The sequence below is a fragment of the Odocoileus virginianus genome, chromosome 27 (assembly GCF_023699985.2).
Source record: "Odocoileus virginianus isolate 20LAN1187 ecotype Illinois chromosome 27, Ovbor_1.2, whole genome shotgun sequence".
NCBI lineage: Eukaryota > Metazoa > Chordata > Mammalia > Artiodactyla > Cervidae > Odocoileus > Odocoileus virginianus.
Window position 1 is genome coordinate 39502180 of NC_069700.1, and position 21044 is coordinate 39523223.

The 21044-nt window shown below is 44.0% G+C and overlaps 1 protein-coding gene across 18 annotated transcripts in view; it reads right to left on the reverse strand.

Moving 5' to 3' along the window:
- DST (dystonin) overlaps positions 1-21044 on the reverse strand; it is a 513682-nt gene that overhangs the window by 64530 nt on the left and 428108 nt on the right. For 16 of the 18 annotated variants that reach the window (XM_070456721.1, XM_070456720.1, XM_070456704.1 and 13 more), the window contains 8 exons: positions 19176-19337; positions 17551-17721; positions 14862-15028; positions 11376-11535; positions 10851-11177; positions 10092-10176; positions 8563-8804; positions 7250-7456 (listed from right to left, as the gene is read on the reverse strand). In XM_070456721.1, the coding sequence (XP_070312822.1) occupies positions 7250-7456; positions 8563-8804; positions 10092-10176; positions 10851-11177; positions 11376-11535; positions 14862-15028; positions 17551-17721; positions 19176-19337 (1521 nt within the window). The remainder of the gene's footprint in view (positions 1-7249; positions 7457-8562; positions 8805-10091; positions 10177-10850; positions 11178-11375; positions 11536-14861; positions 15029-17550; positions 17722-19175; positions 19338-21044) is intronic. The other 2 variants (XM_070456713.1, XM_070456718.1) reach the window with 1 other exon arrangement.

A 21044-nucleotide genomic window follows, 5' to 3' on the forward strand; every position in this document is an offset into this window, starting at 1 on the left:
CAACCACAGTAAGTCGTCTCCACAGCAACCTTCGAGGGGCCAACTTTCAAAGGTGCAAATGCGCACCTGGTTCCAACAAGGAACCAGAACGCGAGGCATGAGAGGAACTGCAGCTTGCTCTCCGTCTCCTGCTGGGACAAGCCTTCAGCTCCACCATCGCCCACCTCCTCTCCCTCCTCTAGGGATTAGCTCTTCTTGCCTCTTCACTGGATGCCAGCTACTGTACTGTGCTACTATACTTTTCTGGAGAAGGAAATGGCAACCCACTCCAGTGTTCTTGCCTGGAGAATCCCATGGGCAGAGGAGCGTGGGGGCTACAGTTCCTGGGGTCGCAAGAATTGGACATGACGTAGTGACTAAATCACCACCACCACTATACGTTTCAAAGCACTGTACTGTAAGATCAAAAATGTTTTCTTTATTGTGTGTGTGTGTGTGTGTTTTTAGGTATCTGTGTGTGAAAAGTATTATAAACCTCTGACAGTACAGTACTACACTGTCAATTGGGTACGCAGGCTAAATTTGCTGGACTTACGAACCAACTGGACTGAAGAAAGTGCTCTTGGAATGGAACTCGTTTGTATGTGGGTTGTCTGTATGCAGGGGACTTACTGTACTTCTAAAATGACTCTGCACATTTATATCCTCAAGCAAAAGCCTTTCTCCTTTCTAAGTTTCCCATAACATCATGCACTGTTTTTTGAAGCCGCCTTGTGATCTGCATGTAGTGGTATTGGTTGTGTTCTGCTCACTAATTCATCACTTTTGCTGCTATGGGGACAAGCCAGAACAATGTGGACTCCAGAAGGAATCCTGATAAGGCATCTGAAAAATTCTATCTGAATTCATCTGGTTCAATAATTGTTACGACAAGACTTAGTTTCAACTGGAACTACTCAATAGCAATTGTAGATCAATGTGAAGAGGAAAAAAAAGTTTCATCAGCTAACTCAGCAGTTTCAGATGTGGAAAAAGAAATCATCATGAGACAAGTGGAAGAGTCTGGATCATTGACTTTGAAACTGCACATGATGAAACTCCTGGGCACAGCTCTACCTTTGTGGTGCATTTGGCACACAGCTGAGAAAAAATAGTTCAGGCCTTTCCACCTGAGTGCCAATGCTGCAAAATAAATAAAATTTAGTTTTTTCTTCTACCAGTCCTTGAAAAAATAAAGTGATGCACCAACCCTTTTGCTTGTGTTCAGGCTATTTTTAGTATTTATATGACAGTCCTAATAAAGAAAAGTCAGACTGTTAGTGTTAATATTAGTTTAATACTAAGTCTCCCTTTCCTAAGGAAAAAGAAAAAGCATCCAATGAAAAACAGTATGATGATACTCAAGTTGCCAAAATGGAAAGCTGAAACTCAAACACTGTTTTTTTAACCAAGGCAAATATTTGCTCTGCTAAAAGAAAACAAGACTTCAAGCAGAAATTTCCCTTCTGTCTTTTGAATTTTTTTTATTAAGTTAGAAAATATTTATTATCCAACAACAAAAGGGATAGCTGCAGGGTCTACATGAAGCAATTTACAGTCAAGCAAGGCATTTTATTTAGATCTGGGACTCTTTCAAATAACTACTTAATGTGAGAATTCCTTAACAGACCATAAATGTGGCTTATTTTACTTGTTGAGTAACATAGACAGAAAACTCCCTACACCAAATTTTAAGAAAATTGCTTACTGCCCATGTAAGTAGCAAAAAAAAAAAAAAAAAAAAAAAGACTTCAAATGAATTGTAGAGAACGTTAGCATCCTAAACTACATTCTTGAAACAGTCTGATAGGCATCATCTGTGGAGTCAGTCCAACCATCAACGCCAACTACACTAATTCCTAGTTGAACTAGTATTTTAGAAACTTCCTACAAGTTGGTAGAAGACATTTTAATTGGTTAATCTCTACATGTTCCCGAAAAACACTCTGTAAAACAGTACCGACCAAGATTCTACTGAACACACTGTTCTAAGTGCTTGAACATCCAAGACTCCCTCCTTTTATCCTGACAACAACTAAAGCCAGTGGGTACCACCACTAACCTCATCTGCAGCTGAGAAGGCCAAGGCAGAGAGAGGCTGACTGACTCGCCAGAGGTTTCCGGGCTTACAGATGAGGGTCTGAGATTCGAACCCCGTGGTCTGACCTGAGCCCACGCTGCAGCTGCCCTGGTACGGCCTGTGTACCGTCTCGGCTTAAGAACTCAAATTATTCGTGGGGTTTCACCAAAAACAGCTCAAAGACCACAACAGTCATTAAGTGGTGAGTTTTAACTTACTATTTAAATGTCTCTCCCATCTCTGACAAATTGTTTTTGGATTTCTCCAGAAAGCTTCACTTGAGCAGAAGCAGAAGTTTATTAAAGACTTAAGTGATAAGCAGATCTAAACCTTCAGGACACCTTCTTACTCTGAGAGGGTGTTAGCGCTTTCTTTCCATTAGCATTTCCTTCCATTCTCCTTCACATTATTCATACCCCAGCCCATATTTTCCTACCCCAACACCTGGAAGATCTAAACAAATCTCACTTCCGTGGGGGAGGCTTCCTTCTAGTTCTTTAAAAGAAATTAACAGGTGTTATTTTTCTCCCAGGCAGATCCCTAATGACCCAATGAGCTGTTTATTTTAATTGCACCCATATGCCTTTATACTGGGGGGCTTATGATGGCCCAAGAAAACAAGCCAGGCAATCAGAACTGCCAGAGAGTGCCTGGGATACCCAGACCCTGTGAGATACACACCTCAGCACGTCCTGAGAACTGTACATTTATATGCGGCTAGTGAAGTGAAGTGAACACAAACATCCCGGGGTTTAAATAATCACAGTGACCTGAACTCGGGCGGTAAAGTCTACATCTTCGAAGCCAAAGTGCATTTCCCCATTTTCACATGGCTCATTTAATTCAATGAGCAGAAAGAGAAAGAAAGCAACAAAGATATGTTGCTCTGTGTGGGTTTAACATGCTGAAATACCTACAGTTTCTAACTCAGATAATGGCAGGCCTTGTGAGAAGGAGGCAGCTGTTTTGCTTTTATATAAAGATCATTATTACTACTTATGAAGCTGCCTTAGTCTACTCAGATTTTTCCTAAAAGTTATGAATGGGCCCAACTGAAAAAATCCTCTTCAGAATATTGATGCTTGCAAATTTGCTAAGTCAGATTCAGGGGCCTATTAACCGGTCACAACAAATGGACACCATGCTCATTGCATTCACCCATAATTGAGGCTGTTCTATTACTTCCAAAATAACAATAAACATCACTCAAATTTATGTAAGGCTCTTGGCCCTATGTTCTCAAAACTCAATGACAGATCTTTTCAAAACTGCTATGTAATATAACAGAATTAACATGAAAAACCTAACCATATAACATCAGACGTATTTTGAGTGTACTGGGTGGATACGCAGTACGTGCTAATGAGAAGGTATCTGGACACACTTTTCCCACTTCTCTTTAGACTTCAGCCCTTTGCCATCTTTCCCTGGCATCTTCCAAACAGATGAATATAACCTGAGATGGTGACTTGACCGTTCACAACTTCCCTAAAGCTGAGGAATTCCAAAGTGTAGCTTATAACAGTATCAAGGAGGCAGGTCTGTATATAAACAATCTTAATGTCAAAAGACTAAAACATCTTATGAGAAATTTGCTTGGAAAACAGCCCCTTTGGTTATTTTCAGTCTAGCTGAACTTAGGTTATTTGGGGACACAGCATTAAATTTATAAATGTAAAATTTACCAAGTCATTTTCAAGGCCCATACCCTCACGCTGGCACTCGTGGGTGGGATGTCGGGGGAGGGACCCAGGAGGGAGCAGCTGTTAATAAAACAAGTTGTATGTGACTAAAGGTGTACAGAGAAAGACGGATACGGCCAGATCTTGTCCTTGGTTCAGATGGAGAAGAAACAAAGTGGGAGATGATTTGTTTATACAACATAAAATAGCATTTACAAAATATGTGGCTCATGTCCAAGTGGAATTTTTTTCTTTTTGCACCATTCCTTTTGTATTTCATGGAAGTATTATCACTGGATAAACAGAAAACAAGCATTTTACTATCAAACTGTATTCTGGTCCTAATTCCAAACATTTACAATTGGGCATGGTTATAAAATAATTTCAAAGATATATTACATCTTTTCTAAACTTTGAAATAATGAATTCAGAAGCTATTCTTTTGAATACAAAGGTAAATCTGTCAAACCAGAAAGACAGGCATGGATGTGTTCTTAAACTTGCCCAGAGTGAGAGATTTTTTGATCCTTTCAGCGTGGATGCCCATGGTTCACAGCCCTTTCTGGAAATATCCTCATATTTCTACTTTGCAGTGATAATACTGCCTTCCTTCAGATTATGAAGGGAGGTTAGAAAAAACCAGATCACCGTTTAGGACTTTTCCCCTCCACCTGATCTGCAAAGAGGCTCCAGGATGGAGTAGAATGCAACCGGGACGAAGTCCTGATCACAACTCCACTACACACCAGAGGCCGGACCCCAGAGAGGTCACTCCCCACACACCAGCTCTGAACAGTACATCTCAGCCTTACTGGAAAGGTATTTCTCTTCTAATTTTTCTCTCTTTTTTCAAACTGGCTTAAGTGCATTTTTAAGGGTGAAGGCCAAAGAATTGATACTTTCTAATTGTGGTGCTGGAGAAGACTCTTGAGAGTCCCTTGGACAAGCAAGGATATCAAACCAGTCAACCCTTAAGGAAATCAATCCTGAATATTCACTGGAAAGACTGATGCTGAAGCTGAAGCTCCAATACTTTGCCCACATGATGTGAAGAGCTGACTCACTGGAAGAAGACCCTGATGGCTGGGAAAAATTGAAAACAAAAGGCGAAGGGGGCAAAAGAGGATGAGATGGTTGCATGGTATCACTGACTCAATAGACACGAATCTGAGAACACTCACAGTTAGTCAAGGACAGGGGAGGGTGGCACGCTGCAGTCAGTGGGCTCATGGAGAGCAGGGATACGACTTAGCAACTGGACAACAAAAAAGTGCATCTCACTGGTTTTCTTTACTACTGGAGGTATTTCACTGGACAGATTTGCAGGCACTTCAAAGGAATGCACATATACAGACAATAAATACACATGAACCACCCAGAGATATTAGCAGACCAATGGCTCTGATATTAGCTACAATCGAGTGGCAGTGCGATGCTTTATCCAAACACTCTCCCTCTCTCTCACAAGCAAGGCTTGAAGGATTCAGACCACAGGGTTTGCATGATCCTGCTTCCATGAGTTTTTCCTGCATTCTTTCACAAAGTCCTGAAACTTTCAATAAGGAATGACTTTATCCGGTAAAAAACCCATTAATTGTTATTTTCCTACAAGATATATGTTTTGGATCTAGAAAACACAGACCAAGTTGTGGAAAACCTTGAATAGAACTGGACTCCAGTTTAATGACCTTGGCACTCAGCAGAGCTTAAAACTAACAAGGCGCTCAGCCTGTCACCTGTGCTTGAAAGCAGCTCTTTGCCTCTTTCCTGTTTGCCCGTTTATATTTCCCTCTATCCTTAAAAGAACCTAATGAGACAAATGAGATCACTAACAATTCAAACTGACTCCTGACTTATGCCCTCCTGAACGCACATCATGCCTTGCCTAACCTGCTGGTTCTTTTCCTAGATTAGAAGAAGAAAGAAGCAAGCAGTTAAAAATGACTAGCCCTCTATCCCACTAGCCCCCCAAGCAATCCTGCCAAAGATCACAGCCAGATAACGTCTGAAGAGAGAGCCAGCCACCTGCACTCAATGGAGACAGAGGCAGAAGCCACCCTCCTGCCTCCATGATTCAGAGATTCGTGCTCCTTCTCTCCTTTAGAAACCGTCCTGGCTGGGCAGAATCTTTGGAATTGGTCTCTGGACACGAGTCTCCCTTTCCCCTAGACAGCCCACTCTTACAGTTAAAGCACCTTTCCTCTCTCCTGACATTTGCTTCTCGAATTACTGGCTTATGAGAGGCAAGCAGCCAAACCTTAGTTTGGTTACACCCTCACTACCATCGTCCTTCACGGAACAAGCCAACCACAATCAGCTTCTCAAGAGAGCCCTACTCCCGAGGGACAGAATATTTGCCTTGCTATTTAGAGAAGTCTTCAGTGCCAACTCGGAAAGGTCGTTAGAAATTTTGGTGAAAAAATAATCTGACTCTTTTCAAATAGTTGAATAACCTCACAAGTAAACATGCTTATTTTCCTATGATAATAAGGCATACAAATTCCTCCCAAGTTTGAAAACAGAGCCATGCAAATGCATTCCTCATGCATGAAGGTCTCCCTAGCAAAAAATATCTCAGGCGAGCCTTTTGCTAATACTGTATTCTGGCAGCTCTGGGGATTCCAGAGCACGGCACTCAAATGAGGAGCGAGGGGCCACGATTTAGAATCAGACAAGCTGCGCTTTTCCAGCGAGCGACCTGAGAGAATGCATTCTGGATGCTCCTGGATGCAGTCTGCTTGGGTAGTGTGTCTTGCTTTTGGCCTGGATGAGTAAGGCTGAGTCACCCACCTTCCCGAGCCCCACTCTGCAGCACACAGCAAAACCGCACTAACCCCATCAGAGAAAGCCTGCAACAAAAGGCTGATGACTTAATGTAAACATCCAGAGATCTCAATACAAGTTAATCCAAACAAGTCTCACAGGCTTTTGGATCCAAGACCCCCCTGGTTGCCCACAGTCTTCTGACTGAGCTGTGGCTAAGGGGTGGAGCCGATGAAACTCTGGAACCAGAGGCTCTGTGTGAGCTGCAGACAGGTCAGAAACGATCATTTTTTCCCCTTTCAGTCATCTCCAGAAAAAAAAAAACAACGACATCACCAACACAATGGTTTCCTTTTTAGAAAGAATTCAATCTTTCTTTGCCATGTATGTCAAGGAATGTTAATAGTGACTTACATGATAACTCAAAAAAAAAATACTTATGTGCACATAGATTTGACCTAGCCAGGGACTGAAATCAACATAAGCAGCCTGCACACGTGGAGACAAAAGGCCTTCTGTGCGGGGAGCGAGGGAGCGGGGCTGCTCCTGCTGGCCGACGGGGGGACGAGGCCGGAGACCAGAGGGCAGACGGCTGCCCAGGACGCAGAGCCGGGCCCCACCAAGCGCACAGACGCCCGCGCGAGCCCGCCGACCCTTCTCAGCGCCTCCTGTCGCTCTGCCAGCGTGACCGGTGGGTGGACAGCCCACTGGGAGGACGGGCTCCGGGAGGCACGCGCCCGCCTACCTGCTGGGCCCGCAGGAGCGCTGCGTCGATGGCCTCCACCCGCTGCGCCACGGCGTCGCTCACCAGGCGGAAGCGGTCGTTGTCCTCCGCCACTGTGCGCTCCAGCCCTTCCCTCGCCCTCCAGGGCACCAGCTCCAGGAGCGCGGCGCTCACCTCGTTCAGCGAGTCCAGCAGGGCTTTGTGGCTCTTAGCTTCCTTCTGCAGCTCCTGGGAACACAAGCCGAGAGACACAGGCCTGGGGGACACGCCACGGCTGGACGCGCGTCCCCTCCAAGTGCCCTCGGGGCCAGAGCCCTGCACAGGCACCAGGCAGCGTGGGCCCCTTGGCCGCACTCACGTTCTATACACCACAGGTACTTCACACAGGGGAAACCGTTACCTACAAAGCTCAGGCAACCCCCTTGTCAACATGGCACGATTTGAGCTTTGAAACGTAACATCAGTGTTTAAAAATTGGGAACCCAAACCCAGCAGGTTAATATGGATTATTCTTTGCTTGCTGGTAACCTCAAAGTAATCGGGACCCAGAACAGATAACTGACGAGAACCTCCCGTGGAGCTGCTCAGTGAGCCCCGCTCAGGGCTGTGGTGACCTCAGCCTCAAAGGGAAGGAAATCCAAAAAAGGCAGATACATGCATCCGTACAGTGGCCTCACTGTGTGATGCAACAGAAACGAACACAGCACTGCAAAGCAACTATGCTCTAACAAAAACTAATGTAAAAAAAGTAATCAGGCACCAGAAAACTAAAGAGGAAAGTCGGGACCAGATTGGGGTGACCCTCAAGAGGAGGACACACTGGCTTTAAATCACCCCTGCTGAATCATCACAGGCTCAGTGAACCTAGCCTTGCTAACTCCCCATACCCACGTGTGGTCATTCTTCAGGGATGATGAAAACGGAGGCTGGCCCCTCTGAGAAAGACACTCAGCATGGGAGAATACCAGTTTTTGCAACATGATTAGGAAAGTCACCTCATGCCATGCATTGACCTTATAAACATGTGATTATCCCGACCAAATTATGTGTGTCTCTGAAACAGTGATCATTGCCCTTTCTTTCCTGTTTCTATGCACAATAAAGTATACTCCCACCATGAGGTTCGAGGGACAAATGACAAGACGCTGTTCTCTTGTCTGGACTGCTAAAAGCTCACACAGCTGGTCCGCTGCCAGTTTCTGTTGGGTCCACGCCCGCAAAGGCGTCCTTGAGCACATTAGTGGTGACACATGATAAACGTCACCTTGCCCCGAGTGACCAGGCCTCCCCCGAGAGATAACAAGCAGATGCACGGAGCGTGGGTCGGAGCATACTTTTTGCCTCGCGTGGGCTTGGCTGGCAGCCTCTCCCTTCAGAACCTGCGTTTCGTACGAGAGCAGCTCCACCTCCACCTTGTCCAGCCAGGTGCACAGCGCCTCGTGGGTGGCCTGCAGCCGCTGCGCGAGCTGCAGCGCCTGCTCCAGGGTCTTCGCAACATCCGTGCTCAGCTTAGTGATGTCCTGGTATCTCGCTTTAATGGCTTCCAGTTTATCTTGAATGATTAAAACTTCATCACCTAGAATTTCAAAGGCATGTTATATCTCAGGAAAGGGGAAGCAGAGTTCTTCAGAGGTGATGCTACGCTGATGAGATTTTAGGGGGGTGGGGGAGAGGAGACACTTTTCTTAAGAAGTTTTGACTCAAGAAAACTCCTTTTCTAGGTCTGAATCTTTCTGAGGATTTCTGGCCGATGTCAACAGCTCTGCAAATGCAAATCCAAAAACTGTCAAGGACTATGGCACCTTCTGTTTTGTGAAAAGCATCACCTTTCGTCTATCTGTATGGTCTTTCCGTGTTTAAGGTTAAAAACCACCTGGGTTCAAATACTGAGTTTGTGACTCATTACCTTGCACAAGATACCTGACCTCTCTATGCCCCTGGGTACTTATTACAAGGACAGAACCTACTTCATAAGGTTGTGATAAAAATTCAATTAGTTTATATTTGCAAAGTATTTAGAATGGTGCCTGTCACAGGCACATGTTTATGTACAGTCTGGGTGGTGGTAGTTTAGTTGCTAAGTCATCTCCGACTCTTGGACTCCTGCAACCCCATGGGCTATAGCCTGCCAGGTTCCTCTGTCCGTGAGATTCTCCAGGCAAGAATACTGGAGTGGGTTGCCATTTCCTCCTCCAATGTATAATCCATGTGTGTGTTAAAAATAATAAACTCATCTGTACTGTTCCAACAGACCTTCACCTGCCTCTCTTTAATTTTCAGACACACAGAGAATGCGTCCTGGGCGTCAGGTTCCGAGCACAAGGCTGCAGCTATGATACTAAATTCCTCCCATGCATAATGAACAGCGCCTGCCCCCACCACACACGTGCTGAGCTGAATACGGATACAGTGAGAGGTTCTTACAGCCAAAGGGATTACTAAAAACCAGTCAGCATTGATTTTCTTGATGAGTTCAGGCACAGAGAAGGGAAGCTTGGGCACAGTCACACTATGTGTCACCAAATACCACCTCTCTTAAAATTTTACGCAAGTGTCTACAACCTGCTCTACATCCACAACTGCCTTCCACAAGTGGAAAGCTAATTTCATTCTGCCACGCGATTCTCTGACCAGTGCTCAGTGTTATGAGTAATACACAAAACTTTCATTAAAAACTCAGTGAGATCATGAGAAAAAAGTGAAATCATAGCCCAAAACCCCCTTGATCGGCCTTCAGAGTGCTCTCCAGAACGAAGTCTTGGACTGGCCCCAAACTCTAAAGTGCTCTGTATTCCCCCATCTCCAAAGTATTCAGAAAGCAACACACAACGTCCGTGGAATGAGGATTCTAAAGGCAGCTCACCTGTCGTTCGTTTAAGTAGTTCCAGGCCGTTCAGCAACGCCTGGTCTACGTTCTGTTTCCTAAGCTGGATGTCCTCCTGCAGAACCTGAAATACAGGGGCCACTCTGTTATCAGCTCATCTTGGGAGAATGCTAACTAGGCTTCAGTTTTCTGAGTAAACACCTCACATTTTCAAACATTCCTCACTGCTCTCACACTGACCTCTCCCTATTTCAGCACTGTGCCCACGTCTCGGTTCCTCTCTCGTAATTCTCTCCCCTACTCAGAAAATAAGCTATGTGGAGAGACCGGAGTACTGGTTAATTGTGGGCCTTTGTATACAATGATGAAATAATAAAATGAAAAATGAACAATCGGTTAGTAGAAAGACTGAATCCCTTCTGACGTTACATGTGATTTCACTAAAAGTAATTGAATATGACACTACCACATATAAAATGGATAAACAACAAGGATCTCCTGTATAGCACAGGGAACAACGATACTCAATATTTGAAATAACCTAGATGAGAAAAGAATCTGAAAAAGAATATATATATATACATACACTGAATCAGTTTACTGTACACATAAAACTAACACTATACTGTAGATCAACTAAACTTCAATTTCAAAAAAGGTCACTGTATACAAAGGCAATGTCTTTTTTTTGAGTACAGGAATTAACCTAAATCATAGAGAACATAAAATAATACAGAAATAAAGAGAACTGAGAAAATAAGGTCAACTGAAATGAAAAAATGAAATAAACCAAAATACCCGCAACTCAGCCTGCTGTGTCCACAGCCGCTCGGGGCTGGAGTCCTGGACCGAGAGCCGCCTCAGCTTGTCATGCGCTTCACTCAGCCAGTTCATCAGCTCCACTTCATCTTCCCCAAAAATCTTAGCATTACACAGAGCCTGCTGCAGGAGCTGAGACCTACTGTGGCTTTTCTCTTGAATCTCAATGTACCACACTTGGGAGGAGTCTAGTTTACTCTGCACCATATCTTTATCCTCCCTGGAGCTCAAAACCTTTAAAGACTGGCCAATGCTAACGGCCTGGTGTAAATGCTTATTGTGATGCAGGATGTCATCTTCTAAGGCCTAAACAAGGTTTAAAAAAGGGAAACAAAAAGAATGGGACAAATAAAAATGACAACATAAATCAAACAGAAAGATGACATGTGAAATGGGTATAAGGTTGAACTGAGGCATCACACAATAGCACGTAACTCAAATGTGCGTCATAAAACCACAAAGGAAAGGGACAACTAGATCCCTTGAGTGTGATGGGAACCTTACTTTGTGTTGCTCAATCTGCTCCTCCAGCTTGGGCGCTTGGGTTCCGACGGGCTCGCAGTTCGCCAGCCTCTTCTCTGTGGTCGACAGCCACTCGTTCAGCGGCTCTAAGGTTTCGTGAAACTGCTGTGCTACCACGGAGATACCTTCCAGCTGACGGTTCCTGAAAACATGCCAAGAGGAAGGTCATTCGGGGATGAGGAATGTGGGAAGCTGTCAACAGAAAGCTTCGCTCACGCTCCCGCGTTCCGCTCCCAACACTTTTTGTAGAAAACATCTAAGGTTAAAGTGAAAACTTCTCACACTGAGAGGATAGTTCGAAATAGCTCTTCTATTCCCTGAGCTTCCCCTGCCAGGATTCAATCCCTGGTTGGGGAACTAAGATCCCTCAAGTCACTCGGTGTGGCTGAAAAAAATAAAAGAGGTATCTACAATTTTTTCTAAGAAAGTTTTCCTATTAAATTCTCCTTTAATTCTTAAAACTGAACAAAGACCAACCTCAAGTACCTGAATCTTATGAAAGTCTTAAGTAACTCATTATAATTCTTACAGTAGCTTTAATCATCAATTCAGTTCAGTCGCTCAGTCGTGTCCGACTCTTTGTGACCCTATGAATCACAGCACGCCAGGCCTTCTTGTCCATCAATGTTATAATAACAATAGCAGCAATAAAAATGATAATAATAGGTAATATTTACTGAACATATATTCTATGGTTTACAAATTAGTTAAATTTAGCCAGAGCACCAGTTACTGAGACTGCTTTAGTCAAATGATTAAAATTAGATTCAAGTTTTGAAAAATAAAGCATCCCCTGCACTGGAATTACTAGGGATTCCTCTCCTCCTTTAAAAAGTATACTGTCAGGTATGTTTCCCCAAAGCAACAGTTATTATTTTATGGGCTAAAATATCATGAAAGAGAAGAACTATTTCTCTGACTTTTATAAAACAGAGCTTGAAATGCTTTTAGAAAATTCATTGTTTCCTCCATTAAAAAGGCACCATGTAAGTTAAAACCTGCTTGAACTGTCCTCGGTTTCCATCGAGGGCAAGTGATTGTTTTGGTCTGTATACGGAGAACCTGATTCAGTATTCAATTCTGTGAATCATTTCTGCTGGGACCAAGAGCTGCTGTCTTAACCTGTCATCATGTTTAATTCTTAGGAAGCTGCCTGATTTGAGAAATGGATGTTCTATAGTGACAAAGGGAATTATGGAAAACTGGCACATGCTACTGAATGTATTGAGTTGGCCAAAAAGTTTGTTAAGCTTTTTCCATAAGATCTTACTGGAAAACCCAAATGAACTTTTTGGCCAACCTAACAATTTCTGTATCTTTTTATCAGAAACCACATATATATATATATTTTTAAAACTTTCAGTTGAAACATTTGACCTTTAAAAAAAAATGAATAAATTACTATATTATTTTTAACTTATGGATGATCACTATCTATGACTCTTCTTTCTAAATTCTATTAAATAGTATCCATTCACCTAGAATCAATGGAAATAACTTTTGAGACTAGGTTTAATTGGCTGTGATTTAAATTGTAAGGGGATCTAGCAATCGGTGTCTGAATCACAATATGACCACAATCCCTCCACTTAATACCACTGTGAGAGTGACTTAGGAAAAGGACAGTCCTGGGAGGAAAGCAGAGATTTTGGCTTTCATTTATTTTAAATAAGTACTGAGCACCTCTCTCATGGTAGTAATAGTAATTCTAGGGCATTACACAGAAGGAATAATCTACTGATACACGTTACAGGGAGTGTGAAACTTCCAGCCTCCTTGGGAGTCCCTTACTCACTTGTCCTAGAACGCTTCCTTCTACTCTGTAATTCAAGATTAGACAAACCCTTCTCTGCACCATCCTATCAAGAGTTCCAAAGAAGGTAGGAATGTGTGGAGATGCTCATTCTGTTCAGTGGGTCATCTGTTTCCAACCCAACCAGCATACACTCCAGCGTCGCAAGGACTTGACATGGGTCAGTGTGGTGTCCACACAGAGAATGCAGAAAGAACTATACTCAATATCCCATGACAAATGATAAACCAAAATGGGGAAGGATATTTTTAAAAGAATGTATATATACATTCTTATATGAAGTGAAGTTGCTAAGTTGTGTCCAACTGTGCGATCCCATGGACTGCAGCCTACCAGGCTCCTCTGTCCATGGGATTCTCCAGGCAAGAATACTGGAGAGGGTTGCCATTTCCTTCTCCAGGGGATCTTTCTGACCCAGGGATTGAACCCAGGTCTCTTGAATTGCAAGCAGACGCTTTCTGAGCCACCAGGGAAGCCCACATTCTTATATATATGGATATATATATATATATACACATACACACACGTGTGCAACTGAGTCACTTTGCTATACAGCAGAAATGAAAACAACATCGTAAATCAAGTATACTGTAATAAAATTAAAAAAAAAAAAAGAAATGTAATGAAACACAGCGGAGCCACGCTCCAGGTCCTCACCTTGGTAAACGCCACAGCACCCCCACCTGCCTCACTCCCCAGACACCTCCCACTCCAGCTTAAACCAGAGCTCGGGACACCCCTGGTGGCCCATCCATTAAGCCTTCACACTTTCAGGTATTCCAGTGCAGTGGGTGCAGCTTTGATCCCTGGATTGGGAACTAAGACCCCACACATCACAGGTTGTGGCCAAACATAAAATTAAGAAACTGAGGGCACTATTTAAAAAGTATTATTAGACAGTCAGAACTTAACTAGAAACAAAAATAGAAAAAAAAAACCAGGCTGCCTGTCACCTCCCCACCCCAGGCCGGGTTCTTCCAGTTCTCTGCTATCACGGCACCCTGGGTGCCGGTTTCACTCTGAACCATCACATCCGTCCCTGCTCTTCAACGGCCACCAAACCCTGCTACAGTATTCCCTGAGGGTAGGGATGATCTGACAAGTGCACCCGGAACACCTGGCCCTGCCTGATGAATGCAGACAGGCAATAACTATGTTCTAAATGAACAAATAAAGGACCCCGCAAGGGAAACACGGTTCTTAAAGAGTTGCAGTAAGACTTCCCTGGTGGTCCAGCGGATGAGAATCCACCCTGTAATGTAGGGGACCTGGGTTCGATCCCTGGTCAGGGAACTGAGATCCCAGACACTGCAGAGCCACTAAGCCTGCACGCTGCGACTAGCCAACTAGGTCCACGTGATGCAACTAGAGAGTCAGTGCGCCTCAACACAAGATCCTGTGTGCCGAACTCAGGTCACAGTCAAGCAAATAAATAAATAAAAACAAAACCAACAGGCAAGAGTTAGGAACGATCTGGGGACTACAAGACAGCCCTATCGGAGGAATGAGAAGAGAAGCCACCGCCCTCGCCCTCTATGCTCACACACACGGCAAACACAGGAAAAGAGCAATTTGAAGTAGTCAGACCAAAATATGAGAAATCAGTACAAAAGTCCACTGCCACTCTTCCCAAACCCTGGCAGCATTTACGTTACCTCGTCTCGGCCTTACTAAGTAGCGCCTCCCATCGGCTATCCAGCAGACTCAGCTGTTTCAAAATCTTCACTTTATCCGGAGGTTCAGCTGTGGCGGCGATTTTTTCTCCTTCCCGTTTGATCACCTCCACGGTAGATTTGCGGTCATCCAGCAATCTTTGGAGAAGCTTAGGAAAAAATAGTAAATAGAAAAACAATAAATAAATGGAAAGGAAACAAAGGAATTATTGTATAAAAATACGCAAAACATATGCTTTGTGGCATACTTTTGACATGTGACAAAAATAATTTTACATGGGTTCACATACAAAAGGATTTGAGAAGTAGAGTTTTCAAAAACCGCATCCTATTTAATGATTCATTACTACTGTGTTAGACACTGTGGCAGAGGCTTTTCGTAGTAAATAAAATGAATATTGATAAGGCCATGAAACCATTCATTCTCAACATTTTAATACAAGATAACGGGGTAGAAGGGTGTTACTACTTAGGAAAACTGCACTGCACTGGGAGTGCAAAATCCTCATTACTATAATGAAACAGGAACACCCTAACACACAACAATTATCTGTCCCACTGAGACAGAAAAGATCATTATAAATCATCACTATTTTCAAACCCTTTTCCCATGGTAAACAATCTACCACAGAAGGGAAGCTGAGACTCAGACCGGTTCACAAGTCAATGAGGCTGAAACCGGAGGCTCCTGGCTGCTTTGTGGACGTAGGATAGCTCCTAAAATTCTTTATGAGGATAAAAACTAGAGCCTTTAACTAGCATTTCCACAATGACCAGAGTGAAACATGTCAGAAACCTTCAAAGTTGGCTAAAGAAGACTAACATTTCAGGACTGAGCAGCAGGAAAAAAAGTCAATCCAATCCTTCATTTCAAGAAGCCTGGAAGGGAGTGTTTGACATAGGGAGCCAAAAATCAGGCTTCCCTTCCTCCACTTAAACAAAACAAGCACTTCAGTAATAACTGCCATCCCCAGGCCCCACGTGCAGAGTGGTGAGCAAGGCACAGGTACACAGAACACTGAATACCACTGCTGCCTGAACCTGACCCTGGCCGATCCCGGCGGACCAAAGCCATGGATGGTCACCCAGAGATAACAAGCCACCAGGAGGGTATTCTATCACTGCCACTTCGCCACCAAGCCCACCCTGCTCAATGGTATGCGGCAGCCTGGATGGGAGGGGAGTTTGGCGGAGAACGGATGCATGTGTATGTACGGCTGAGTCCCTTTGCTGGCCACCTGAAACTCTCACTACATTGTTAATCAACTATACTCCAGTACAAAACAAGAAGTTAAATAGCAATCTAAAAGAGACCACCACCCAGCAGCAGAGAGGAACAGGGTCCAAGAGAAGGGAAGAGACGTCCTCTCCTGACATAGGTCAGAGGTCATAAAATCAAAGCACGACAGGTGGTTTAGGCAGTAAAGGGAACTATTAAGTGGATTACTTTCAGTAAACTTTAATGAATAGCTTCTAGCAATTAAGAGCAAAATCGACAGACAGGCTTTGTTGGCTAAGCATTGTTCATTTAACTCTGGGTGAATACTACAGGTTTAAATTAAATCATGAATGGTAACAGTCATATTATTTTATTTAACACCATATTATATATTTTATATTTATCATAGAAACTACACAAAATATTTTATTACATATTGTAAGTATCACTTTTTTTCAAAAACCAAACAAATGCAATGTGTTTCCTCTTATGCTTCTTTATTCTTACCTCTAAATCTATTTCTAATTAGTTAATTTCTCAAGATACCAAAGAATTTTCAGAGAGAGTAGTACTGGATGCCCAAACCCAACCAAGCCTCTGAATCCATTCCTTTTTTTAAGCATCTTGTCTTTTTAAAGGTAAACCTCAGCAATGCGCTGTATGCCAGGAGCCCCCCGTTGCCATGAGGCATTTCAAGTCATGGATGACATGAATCAATCCTGGACGGGTCAGTAACGCTTCCCAATGACCACAGAAGTTGTAGGTGTCGCCCTAAGCAGTCAGCAGCCCTCTAAGGAGTGTCTTTCCAACTGGGTCCTGTAGGTGCAGCGTCAAAAGACACAAGAGCCCAGTTCTGAGCATAGGGGATCAACTCGCTGCCTCGTCAGTACAGGCTGAACCGTGACGAACTGCCCATACTGACCCCATACAATAGACAACTGCATATGCACCAAACTAGTGCATCAAAGAACCATGATAACTCTGTTCAAAGTCACCTTTCCGGTGAGTGAGGTCTGCCTTGACTGCACTATTTTTTTAAAAAAATTGTACACGTCCCCTCTCTACTTTGCACTTCCTGTCCCTACCCTCATCTGCCTCTTCCCAGCTCTCACCTTCCACCCCGGCTTTGCTTATCAGTGGCCCACGTTAACACCAATTGCTTATTTTTGTTTACTGCCTCTTTTCCCCTGTTCTTCCCTTCCCACTAACGCTTAAACTTGATGAAGAACTTTTATGTTTTTTATTTGACGGTATAGCTCCAGCACCTGCAAGGATGACTAACCTGTGGCAGGTGATGGACAAATATTTGTTGAATGACTAACAAAACAAGGTCTAGAACATCAATTACTGGTTAATGAAGACATCCTATTAACACAGAGAGAGTCACAAGGTAAACGTTTACTCTGATTATTACGCTGTAACCAGAAACAGGATGCGCGCTTGCTAACTCACCTTCTGCTCCTGTATCTGCGCCTTCACCACCTTGAACTCGGCGGACGGGGCTTTCTGATTGGCCACGAGCTCCTCGGTGTCCCCCATCCAGCTGAGCAGCGACTCCAGGGCGTCCTGGAAGCGCCCGCAGTGCAGCAGGGCCTCCTGCAGCTGGGCTGCCCGCTGGGCCACCTGCACAGCCGGGGCCTCAGTTACCATCACGCTCGCGAAACCACACATGCCCACCAGCCTGCCCTGTCCATGCTCGTCTGCCCACTGATCACAGATTCTCTCTTGCTTCTCATTTAAAACCTACTCAAGGCACTGCTCATGGGCAGGATACAGACAGAAAGGAGACAAGCTCATCAGCAAGTCAGCTGAGCAGATAAAGTTACCCTCTCAACCTGTCAATGCCAAAGAGGAGGACTCTCGGGTTTTGGATGTATCCAATACACCGATGATTAGCAAAGAATGGTTCAAATATTTTAAGGTTACTGAAAGAAACAGTGCCTTTTTCATTTCTACCGTTATCCATGGGACTCCATTATTCCCTATGTTGAAAATCAAGGATAATAATTTTTTTAAAGACTAAGACTTAAAAAAAAACCTATTATTTAATAGAGAGAATCAGAATTACATTCAGCCACACAAAACAACTACGAAGTATCCAATTAAATTCTGCCAGCTCCAAGCTCTATAGAGGCCTTTCTTAACAAGACAGGGCCTTTGTCCTCCAGTAAATGGAGTCTCTGTGTCCCACACAGAGATACCCTATCGCCCCCTCAAAGGTCTTTTCTTTTTGGACTGGACAAGTACTTGGCAAGATAGTTTAAGTACCATGGAATATATTTATACCTGACACTGCATCCCCGTTGTGTGTGAGTAGCACTACAGTCTGAATCAGACTCTAAAGAAGGATAAATAAATGCTGTTTTGAGATCTGGCCACCAAGGAAGATTTTGGAGCAGGAAAAACTCCAGAAACAATTCCCTCCACCACCAGACGAGCCCTGCCATCCCGAAACCCTTTTCTGATCATTTCTGTCACGTAAAGAGCTGCCGGTGTGTTTCAGCATCATCTCCTTAAGCTAGCAGAGTTGCTTCCCAGTGTTTTCTGTCATGCACATTTGGGAAAGGGGGGGGGATCTTCATTTCATCAAATGACATTTGGACTCAGCGATCCATAGTGAGGTGCAAACCCTCACTCTGGGGCGGACAAACACGGCTGCACTGTGTGACCTGTTACACAGTGCAGAGTGAGTTGCTGATGAATGAAAATTAGGTTTCACATAAAAAGTGAGATTTCCAAGTTCTCTGGAAAATAAGTAGACCATTTTGGCAGCGGGGAGCCCAGGCCCCTGTGTGGCACTGATCCGAGGCGCCAAGCAGCCCGTGCCCTCAGAGGTGCATGCACTGTCCCCGCCCAGGGCAGAGGACCTGGCCACCGTCCAGACAGGGCCCGCCTCACCCGGCTCGCTGCCCGCGTCTGCACCCCGAGCCCTGGGGACGCCGGGATGGGCCACGGGTCACAGGGCAGCCAAGGAGCAGGCAGGGAGGGGAGGCTGGGCTACCAGACACAGGACGGGGGTCCCAGCAGACGCTGGCCACCAATCCGCAGGGACGACAAGGGAGGGAGAGCCACGCCACCTTCTTGTTGAGGGTCTTCCAGCGCGTGCTGGCATCGTCCAGGTCGTGCTCCAGGGCCTCGGTGCTGGCACCCTTGGCGGCACTCTGGATGAGGCCCTGCCCCAGCCAGTTCACATCCTGATGCTTGACCTGCAGAGGTTCGATCTCTTCCTTTTGGAACACCTACATTTCAAAGAACAATGATTATCTGAATTAGCATACCCAACAGTCCCCAAATACAAACATCTGTTCAATCAGCCGGTATGGATTATTACAGATAAAGAAAACCCTGGGTGCCTAAGTCATGTGTTGCTGCCTAGTCTGCTTTAGAAATAGTAGTAAAAAACTAAACATAAATTCATAATATTATCCTAACCACTCAGAAATATTCAGGAATGATATTCTAGGTGCATTTCATCAGATGACTTATAAAACGAAAACAAGAGTGGACATATCTTCTCTTAAACTTCATTATCACAGCACTAGGAATCTCCTATCACTCCAATTTAACTAGTAAAAAAAGGTTTAGAGTGGCATTATTTCATTCTTTTCTTTTATTAATGTCATTTGCAGCAACATGAATCCAACTAGCAATAATCATACTAAGAAAGTCAGAAAGAGAATGATAAATATGATATCACTCATACGTGGAATCTAAAATATGACACAGATGAACTTATTTAGAAAGCAGAAACAGACTGACAGATACAGAGAATGGACTCGTGGTTGCCAAGGTGAGAAGGGCAGACTGGGACTTCAGAGTTAGAAGATGCAAGCTATTACACAAAGAATGAATAAACAACCAAGTCCTGCCATATAGCACATGCAATCCTACTCAACATCCGTTCCATAATGAAAAAGAACAGAAAAACACAGTATGTACACCTATATGTATCCATGAGTCACTCTGATGTATGCCAGAAACTACCCTTTGTAAATCAACTATGCTTCAGTTCAAACCGAGGCTCAGTGACCGCCTGGAGGGGTGGTCAGGGGACAGGAGGAGAGGATGCGTGTGTCCCTGTGGCTGATCCATGCTGACGTACGGCAGAAACCAACCCAGCACAGCAATGATCCTTCAATTAACAACAAATAAAAAATAAGACAGAGAAGCAACAAAGTCCTGCCGTGCATCACAGGGAAGTACACTCAGCATCCTGTGATAAACCCTAATGGACAAGAGTATGAGAAAGTGTACCTATATAACTGAGTCACTTTGCTGACAGCAGAAATTAACACAACACTGTAACTCAACTATACTTCAATAAAGTAAATTTTTTAAAAGCCAAAAAAAAAAAAAAAAAAAAGGTACAGAAAATGCCAAGGAGCAAGATGATAAGATGGGCCCAATATGGGCCTTCCCGGATAAGAATCCTTATGGGCTCCTCTAAGGAGGCCTGCTGCTCGCTGGCAAATGACATCTGAGCCTCAAGTGGAAATGGGAGTCACTGACAAGAAGAGGAGTATGTCAAGGCTGTATATTGTCATCCTGCTTATTTAACTTGCATGCAGAGTACATCATGAGAAACGCTGGGCTGGAAGAAGCACAAGCTGGAATCAAGACTGCCAGGAGAAATATCAATAACCTCAGATATGCAGATGACACCACCCTTATGGTAGAAAGTGAAGAAGAACTAAACAGCCTCTTGATGAAAGTGAAAGAGGAGAGTAAAAAAGTTGGCTTAAAGCTCAACATTCAGAAAACTAAGATCATGGCATCCAGTCTCATCACTTCATGGCAAACAGACAGGGAAACAGTGGAAACAGTGGCAGACTTTATATTTTGGGGCTCCAAAATCACTGCAGATGATGATTGCAGCCACGGAATTAAGACGCTTACTCCTTGGGAGGAAAGCTATGAGCAACCTAGATAGCATATTACAAAGCAGA